General features: G+C 48.2%; 1 protein-coding gene across 1 annotated transcript in view; it reads left to right on the top strand.

Annotated features, from left to right (window-relative positions):
- Positions 1 to 9,826, top strand: part of KIF9 (kinesin family member 9) — a 51,682-nt gene that overhangs the window by 24,445 nt on the left and 17,411 nt on the right. Inside the window, exon 10 of the mRNA XM_045297703.1 lies at positions 728 to 921. Within this exon, the coding sequence (XP_045153638.1) occupies positions 728 to 921 (194 nt within the window). The remainder of the gene's footprint in view (positions 1 to 727; positions 922 to 9,826) is intronic.

Below are 9,826 nucleotides of genomic sequence, written 5' to 3'. Positions count from 1 at the left end.
CCAGCCCCCTGCAGAGGAGGGGTCCAGAAGGGAACCGGCAAAGAGCAGACACAGCAGAGGCTGGATGGACTCCTCCTGGGGGGCAGGGGTGGGACAGGGAGCTGGGGCTGTCCCAGGGCCTGAGTAAGGGAGGGCTGGGTCTAGAGTTGTGGCCTGGGGAGGGTGTCAGACCTAGGACTGTGCTGAGGCCCCAAGGGAGCTGCGTCCCACCCCACATAGGAGAGAGTCTGGCAAGTTCCCCTTGGAAATGTTAACGTTGCCAGTGTGGGTGTGGAGAGCACTTCTCCGTCCTCTGAGGAATCTACTGACACCGAAGGAATCATTTCCAGGAATGCTGCAGGGCGAGACTCGCCTACAGGGCCTCCCAGCTGTGGGCCTTAGGGATGTCCCAGCTTCCAGGGGGAGCGCTGCTGACATACACCCAGTCGCCCGGGATTTGGGCGGTCCTGGAGGGGAGCTGTGGCTGACGTGCAGGCAGCATCCCTGGAGGAAAGGTTCACTGATAACAAAGCACCCTTGAACCCCAAGAGGGGCCATAAGAAACTCGGGACCCCTTGGCTGCCTTCTTAAGGAGAAGTATGTCGTCTAAGACCGGTGGAAAGCCTCTCTTTCCTCCTTAAGGACTCCCCTGCCGCCACCGCCCCCCCCTCCACCCCCAGATAGTCACAGCACAAGCAGATCTCTTGGCACCTGCTGCCCCCCAGAAGTCTGTGTGCTCACAGTGCAGGGTCTCGGCCCAATTCTGAACATAAAGAGAGGGGGTGGAGTGGGCGTATCCTGAAGGAATTTGCCAAGGTTTGGGATGGCGGAGAGCTGACAAATGTCCATCTGATCTGTTTTCAGCTATCTTCTCTGCGCTTCGCCAGCAGGATGAAACTGGTCACCACTGAGCCCTCCATCAACGAGAAGTTTGACGCAGAGGTACTGAGAGGCCTGTGGGCAGGCCCCGCCCCTTGGGGACGGTGTGTGGGTCTGCTGCCTGGGTCACATCAGCCTGGCTTCTCAGCCACATAGCCCCGCAGACTTGGATCTGTTTCCTCTCTGGAACAGACCAGCACCTGCAGAGACCTTTGGTCCCTACAGAGTGGAGTGGGTTTGGTCAGGCGACTCACTCAGTTCATGCGTGGGGCTTCGGACGTGCCAAGTGGCCCATGGTGCTTGGGGTCCCGGGGCTCAATCGGTGTGAACCCATCCTTCAGATTTGCCTGGCTGTGTCACTAAGAGCCTTATATGGTGGGTCTCCCCACTTTTTCTGGTCTACTCCATCACTTGCCTGCAGGGATGAGTATTACACAGAACCCAGCTCACCCAGCACTGGTCCCACAAACTAGAGGAATCTCTAGAACTGTCCCTCCATGCCAGAGCTGGCTGTGCCAGACACATCACACAGAGGCCTGCACCCCAGGCTCCTTGTGGCAGGGCTGAGGGTGGAGGACAGGGAGGGGGACACTCTGGCTGGCCATGGTTTGGAGGAGCAGGAGCTGAGCGTCAACACTGGGGAGCTCTTGGAGGGGCCGTAGCTGCCAGGGAGCAGGCAGGTCTCCATGAAGGGAAAGCTTCCCCACCCGTCAACGGTCACAGCCTCCAGAGGGGGAACAGAAGTGGGAGGTGCAGGCCTGGAGGTTTGGGTGCATGAAAGGAGCAAGAGGGAGGAGAGAGGGCTGTGTTGCTGGTAAAGGTGTGGATGTGGGAACGGCTGTTCCCTTTCCCTAGAAGAGATATGCAATAAAAGAAAAAGGATTGAGGGTTTTTTGTGTTTTGTTCTTTTAACTTTTTTATGTCTAAAACTTTCAGCGTGTGTAACAATAGAGGGCAATTTAATGAGCCTTCTTAAGCTTTTCATCTGCTTCCACAATGACCAGCCAGTCCTACTCCATCTGCCCCCGCCTCTGTACTATTTTGAAGTGAATCTCAGCATCCCAATAAATATTTTCCTATGTAAGGAGGATCTACAGAGTCCCGGTGATGGAGTGGGTTAAGCACTGGGCTGCTAGCCACAAGGTCGGCAGTTAAGACCCACCAACCGCACTGTGGGCGAAAGATGAAGCTGTCTGCTCCTGTAAAGCTGTACCGTCTTCTTCTTAGACCTGAAGGAGCTGTTCTGCTCTGCCCGACAGCGCCACTACTTGTTGGAATTGGCTCGATGGCAGCTGGTTTCAGGGTGATCTCATTTTAATTATTCTGCCTGCTTTGGGGTTTTTCTCAGGTTCCAGCTGCCCAGGTGCCAGTTAATTTATCTGCCAGGGAAAGAGATTGGGATTATTCCCAAGGGCCTGGGGCCAGTGACCTTGCCAGGGTCCACAACCCTAAAACTATAGCACTAACGGAGCACCTCAGGTGACCCCTGAAGAAAATACGGACACTAGGTCACCACTCACTAAGCGATGCTCCTTTTCTTTCCTCCACCCTGCACCTGGGCTGCTCTTCTCCGAAGCAACCCTCCTTTCATAGAGGGATGACTCAGCGCAAGCAGTCACCAAAGACCAGCTGAATGAATACGCTGGTTAACGGAAAGCCCTGCTGGAGGCCAGCAGGCGCATCTCTCGTGGAAGGCCTGGGCAGTGATATTGTAGCTGCTAGGGACCCAGAGAGGAGTCAGCCATTCCTGCTCACTGTGGGCTCCAGGGCCAGCTTCCCTTTTATGCTTCCAGTCTGAGAGACCCTCCCAAGCATGCACAGGTGACCAGTCCCCATAGGACACTCAGCATCACCATTGGCTAGAGAAATGCAAATGAAGGCGACAGTGAGATACCACCCATCCCCAAACTCAGGGCCTTTCAGTCATTCTGACGCACAGTGAGCCTGTAGGACGGGGCAGAACATGTCCCTGTGGGTTCCAAACTGCCGCCTCTTTTTCCTGTGGAGCAGCTGGTGGTTTCAAACTGCGGACCTTCCAGGGATCCGACTAGCAAAAAGTAAAAATTTCCAGACAATATAAAATGATGGTGAAGCTATGAGGAAACAGGAACTCTTATCCACTTTAAGTGGATAAGAGTACTTTAGAAACTTTAGAAACCCACTTCAGTACAACTACTCTGGGGGCATTTTGGCAACGTGTATGTGTTGTGTGTATGGTGCATGCAGTATTCATTATATAGTTAAAAACTTAGACACAAAATCCATGTCTTTGGTCAGCAACAACAACAAACAGGGTGGCCAGCTCCAAGTTCCCATCCCTCCATCGAAATATTGAAAAGAACACCAGAAAATCAGAATTGAATATCGTTGACTAAGTTGGTATTCTCGGTATTCTTCAGGCTGTAAGTTTAAGATGTCAATGATGATCTCCAGGTAACCACTAGGAAAAATAGGAAAGGATAGAAGAAAAGAAGAAAAACATACACTAAACATTTCAGAAAGCAATAATGTTGGGGCAGGGGGAACCCATTTGAGACATATATAAAAATTTAATTAAATGGCAAAAGTGCTTTGTTATTAGTGATTACTCTAACCTGGAAAAGTTCCATTACCAGCAACCCAGCAAATACTAATGAAGAAAAACACAGCTTAAAACACAGTAGGAAAAAGAAAAACAGTAGGAAAGCTCAGATGCCGTCAAGATTTGGCCCCGCCCTTAACCCACCCCTAAAGCCATTGCTGGAGGTGGAGTGGGCGTCAGCACTGTCTTGCCAGAGGTGCTGAGGACCGCTCTCCACTGCGATGGCCGGGCATGGGCCCGTGGGATTTGCAAAGCTTCAAAGCCATAGACAAGCTCCTAGCCCATGTCTGTGTGCGCGCATCCAACTGTGATGAGCCCGTGTCTGTCCAGTGAGTGCAGGGCCTGAGTGCTGGACACCACATCTGGTTCCTAGGGTTACCGTATGGTAATATTCAAAAACCCAATTTTCAACCACAACAACAAAAACCCACAAAGAACTAAGGAAGCCAAGAAAACCATGAGAATATCCATAAAGAGAAGTTCTAAAGAGGAGACAAATTTTAGAGCTCAAAAATACAGAAAATTGAAACCAGAAAATTACAAGAGTTTCATAGCAGATTGGAAGATACAGGAAAATCAATGAACTTGAAGATAAACACCTGAAATTATGTAGTCGTCTGGGCAAAAGAACAGAAAGTTTAGGGGAGGGGGGAGATGAAGAAAGGTGAACAGAGCCTAAAGAACATGTGTTCCACACCGTAAAGGGAACCCAGGCATTACAGGCGTTCCAGGGGCAGGAGAGAGATGGGGCAGAGCAAACCTATTTGATGACGTAATGATCAAAAGCTTCCCACACTTCATGAAGGGCATGAACCTACACATCAGAGCAGCTCAATGAATTCTAAGCAAAAGCAACAAAGCACGCTGCTCAATCCCAGTTGTGTGGTATTATTTTCTGTAAGCCTGAAGCTTTTCTGTTTTTCATTTTTAACAAGTGTTATTTATTTTCTTGTTAAGAATACATAACAGCAAAACATACACCCGTTCAACACAACCACTTCTACATAAGCAATTGAATGACATTGACTGTATCCTTCCTTAAAGTTGTGCAACCATTCACATCCTCTGTGTCTGAGTTGACCTCTCCCATTAGCATGAATTCAATGTCCCCTAATGTTCCTTACCTAATCTTTCAATTTGCTGTAGTCAACTTGATCCTGTATAGATAGTTCTTAAAAGATCATAAAGCCCAAGGCAAACTTTCTCTACTGGTTAAACTAAACCACTGCCTGACGTTAAGAAGATTCCAGGGAATATTTTTTGGTTTAGCATTTACAGATTATCTAAAATGATAATAATAATAATAAAATAAATAAAGATTATCTCAGGGCAGTTGTTTCAGGGGTTCATCCAACTTCCATGACTTCAGAAAGTCTGGAGTCCATGAAAATTAAGTTTTTTAGCATATAATTCACATATCATACAATTCAATAGTTCAGTCACATCATCACCACAATCAGTTCTAGAACATTTTCTTCATTCTTGTACTCATTGATATTAGCTCCCCACTTCCCCCCAATCTCCCCTGCCATACCCCCAAGGAACCATTAACCAGTTACTGCCTCTATAGATTTACTCATCCTGGATTTCATATACAGAATAACATTTTAAAAAAACAAGAATAAAGTAAAACTGATAAAAATATCCATTGGAAAGCAGAAAATATTAAAAACTAGAACAAATTTAAATGGATCGTAAGGGAGATCCAATGACAGGATGCTAAATGTCAACCTAACTGCATCTGCAACAATCCACTTTCTGATGCATCCTGCATGTTAGCAAGCCGAAGCATCCCTGGTCCATGGTCAGAGGGGATTCGCCAGCAGCTTGACTCACATATATTTTTCCTTCTGTTTTAAATTCCACCTGCAACAGCTTTAAAATGGGTCAAATGGGAGATAAAATATTTCATTCTGACCTCTAACTATGGCTGCCATAATCAGCTTTACAATGCTGTCTGATAACAGGGCTATTCACATCCCTCAACTATGACTGGAGGGGATTTACTGGAAGCTTAATCCATGTGTGGACCCTGTAAATGGATTTTGAGCTTCCACTGTCATCCATAGCCTTCTGCAAACCAGGAGTTCACAGTTTAAGCTGTGATGCCATTCCCTCCTTAGGATTTGGATTATATTATTTGCAGCCCTTAGATCACACAGGCTGGTGGGCTTCTTCCATGTGGACTTGGTTGATACCTCACTTAGATGACTTTGTTTGAAAATGAGCCTTTAAGACCGATGCTTTCGGATAGCCAGGCACCATCTAGTTCTCTCACCACACTTTGCTATAGCACCCATGTTTTCAGTGATCTCTTCATGCGTGTGTGCATCGAGCTGGGCCATGTCATAAGAACTAATTGTTCTTAGTTTGGTGCTAGAATTAAGTGTAAACCCAAAGTCCACTCGTGTACTTGAGGCTTATGGTATATATGTCTCTGGCTAACCTTAGAGACATCACTGTCATTTTATGTTCGAGAACATTATCATTCATCCCCCTGTGGCATCCCTTCCACTGCCATCAAGTCAATGCTGACTCGTAGTGACTCTATAGGCCAAGGTAGAGCTGCCCCTGTGAGTCTCAGAGCCTGCAAATCTTCACAGGAGTAGAAAGCCTTATTCTGCCACAGAACTGGCTGGTAGTTTTGAACTGCTGACCTTGCAGTTAGCAGCCCAATGTGTAACCACCACACATTAGTGTAATTAATTCAACCAATGGCATAGAATTTAAAACCCTGTTGAGCAAAGGAAATCATACAAGTATAGACCAGCTATGAATCGCAATACATGAATGGTCTTTGACTTGTACAGATTAAACTAAGTGACTGGACACTATTTACACAAACAGTGGGGGTTGGTGGTAGGGCAGATCTTCCAATAACATTCCTTCACAGCAGCAGAGCCATGCCTACCAGATTAATGCATGTCATAATGATGGAGGGCATTACAATAGTAACCATGTGGTAGTTCCGGGCCCCCATTCACTGGGCACCTTCAGATAATGTTAAATTCTGTTTAGCATTTGCCCACGCCCCCCCCTTTGTTTTTTAAGATTAGCTTGAAGCTTTTCTGGTGTTGATTGGTGCTCCCTGAGTTCAGGGTTACCACGATGCATCTATGGACCTTGATAGGGGGGCACTGTGCCTGACTATAAGGACGTGTGTGTGTGTGTGTGTGTGTGTGTGTTTTATTATTCATTTTATTGGGGGCTCTTACAGCTCTTATAACAATCCATATGTCAATTGTATCAAACACATTGGTACATATGTTGCCATCATCATTTAAAAAACATTTTCTTTCTGGTTGAACCCTTGGTTTTAGCTCTTTGACGTCTATGGTTTTTAAGAGGCTTGATCCAAAATCCACATATTGATTCTGGACAGCCACATTCAGATGTGAGTGATTTTATAATCATGGTAAGCATTTTTCTTTATAAACATGAGATCTTGAGACAGACATGGAAGATAATTTTGCCTGGTGTCTTTCCCAGATATACCCAGAATGCCTATTTCCAGCACCGTCATTCGTATTGGCATCTGTTTTTAAGAGGTGGCATCGTTTCTGCATGATGTTCTTGATTGGTGGGGCTGAGTGTAAAACAGGAGACCTGAGTTCTCAGCCCACCTCTGCCTTAGCTCTCTGTGGCAAGTTGCTCAGTACAAGAGGCTGGACTGCTGACCTTCGGTGACCCTGATGCCCTGTCAGTGATTGTATGAGGCAGTGAGAGGGCTGTGAGCCATGGGCATCAAGAGAGGATGGAGAGAGAATCGATGTATCCCACTCTGCCCAGAGAAAATACGCCTGCAGGAGACAGTGGGATCACAACTTGCATGGGACTGAAGCAGAATTTACTGAATTAGTCTCAGGATATTTATGATAAAAAATGCCTGACCATCAAAGAACCCACACGAGTCTGTGTTGTTTCCAAGGCATTATTCCATTATTAAGGGGCTGCCAGAGCCTACCTCTTCGCTTCTATTCATCTCATGCTGGGTTTCCAGAAAAGGGCAGGTTGGAGGCCACTAGGCCTGCCAGGCATTAGAAGTGGTTCTCACACCCCCAGGGTAAGACGTGGACGCTGGTCTCAAGAGAAGAAAGGATGGGGACTCGTGGAGGCAGATGGTCCATTTTCTGACATGCCCTTCTAATTGGCCCCGAGGTCTAAGCATGCTTCAGCGCCACCTAGACAGAATCATCCAGCCGAGGCTCCAACAGCTCTCTCCCTGACTGGGGCACAATGCATTGTCTAGAGCCAGGAGCCCTCAGCTGGAAGGATGGGTGCCGAGAAAGGACAAGGACTAGCCGCCACGCATCTCCCTTCACTCCAGAGGAGATTCCCCTGAAGAAGACCTCCTTGGGGCTCCCCAAGGAGGCAGAGCCAAGGTTTGACCCCAAGGTGTGTCTGTGTCTTGAGTCTCAGGCTCTGTGCCCTGAATTGCCAGAATCACCAGGTAGTTCTTACCTGTCACCAGGCACTCAGTGTTGCTGTGTCCGGCCTTACTGCCTGTCCAGGTGACCCGGCTGGGTAAAGAAAGGCTAATGGGCAGCATGCCTTTGATCTGGGACAAGGCCCCTGCAGCTGGTTGAGGGCTTTGGTCAGAAGCTCCAGATCCAGCTGTTAGGGGCTCCCTCCAGTGGTTACGCATGACCACTACAGGAAGCCTTTGAACGCAAGGAGGGTTCTCAGCATGAAATCCCCTAGTGCCTCTAGTGCAGCTATGCAATGGAAGGGCACCTAGCAATCCTCTTTCTAGAAATGTGCCACCTCACCACCTAAAATGTAAGGGTACTTCCTATGTGCCAGGTATTTTCAAAGCCCCCGGGAAATAGGAGTGGAAGAACAGAAACCCAAATCTCTGTACTCTTAGGGAGGGAGGGAGACAGGTAACACTGAAGCGAGCAGATCAGGCCCGAAGCTGTACTTTCCAATACACCAGACATGGGCTCCTCACTCGGGCTATTTAAATGAGTTAAAATGAAGTCAGATTTTACTTCCAAGTTGTACATGTAAACACTGTAAAAACAACAACTGTTTTGTTACCTATCTAGCTACCGTGATGAAAATTGTTTTGTTTTTATTTTAAAGAAGTAATTTTGTTGTTGTTGCACAAGCCACGTTTTAAGTGCTGAGCGGATACTGGGGCTTTGTTGTTGGAAGTACCATCTGGTTAATTCTAGCTCATACTGACCCCATGGAAAGCAGAATGAAATCCTCCCCAGTCCTGCCACTTCCTTACAATCCTGGCTGTGCGTGAAGCCACTGTGTCCATCCATCTCACTGAGGAGCCTTCCTGGTTTACTCAGCAGGATTTTCTTTTCCAGAGACAGGTCCCTCCTGGTAACCTGTCCAAAGTACATGAGAGTACATCTCACCATTCTCTCTCTTTTTTTTTGTATCCTTAGTATATTTATTAAACAGAGATTTCGGGAAAGAACAATGTGCTTTAGAGTGGCGAGAACTTTGTCCCCACCGCGCGCGCGCGCGCGCGTGCACACACACACACACACACACACACACACACACACGTGACAGGGAGTGGGGACCCTGCTTCTCCAGGCACCAGAGGAAAGGCAGAACTGTAGCCACCTTGAGAAAGCAAAACTGCAGCAGATAAAGTAATCCTCCAAAGAGGGGGTGGGGGGACCCTATAAAGAACACGGTCTTTGCTCTTGTGTTTTCTCAGAGTATTTATGGAGGGTAAGGGAGTGGAGCTGAAGAAGACTTAAACTATTCTCGGAGAGGGAGGGAGCAGCTCTTCACCAGGGAAGCGGGTGCTGGGTCAGGGGGCCTGGGCTTGGGCCTTTCCTGAACCAGCAGGGACAGCCCCTTCTCAGCAGTGAGCGCTGAGTGCTTGCTCTTTACGGCTGGGATGTGGCTCCACACATGCACAGCGTTCTGGGTGACTCGGCTGCAGACCTTCTGGATGGTCACAGACTCCATCTCCAGGAAGCAGGTAGTCATCTTCCAGTCATCTGCGGTCAGCACCAGGTTGTCCACGAACATCCGGAAGAAGGGCTGCCCCTGTGGGCCTGGGTCTGTGCGTACTGCAGCACTCGGTGGAACTGGAATAGGTACCACCCGGGAGGCCGCTCAACGGCATGTTCAAGAGGAGGCGTCGAGCCATACACGAGGTTGAAAGGACTCCACTCTTCCACATCCCACCTCACAACGTTGGTGACATCGTCCAGGTACTTCAGGTACCTGTGGTCTGAGCCTCCTTCCAAAAAGCCCAGGCTCACAAGCTCTTTCTGCATGTCCCCAAAAAGGGACAGCACCTGGACTGGCTCTCTCTTCCACGCAGGCACTGTCTTACCCATCTCAAAAGGACTCTCCTGTTTCGTCTCCTGGTAGTAGAAAGCCTTCAGGCGATCTGCTGTTTTCTCCTTC

Source organism: Echinops telfairi, unplaced genomic scaffold (genome assembly GCF_000313985.2).
Source record: "Echinops telfairi isolate 266 unplaced genomic scaffold, ASM31398v2 ScPeMD7_7420;HRSCAF=8458, whole genome shotgun sequence".
Taxonomy (NCBI): Eukaryota; Metazoa; Chordata; class Mammalia; order Afrosoricida; family Tenrecidae; genus Echinops; species Echinops telfairi.
This window is presented reverse-complemented; position numbering and strand designations above follow the sequence as displayed.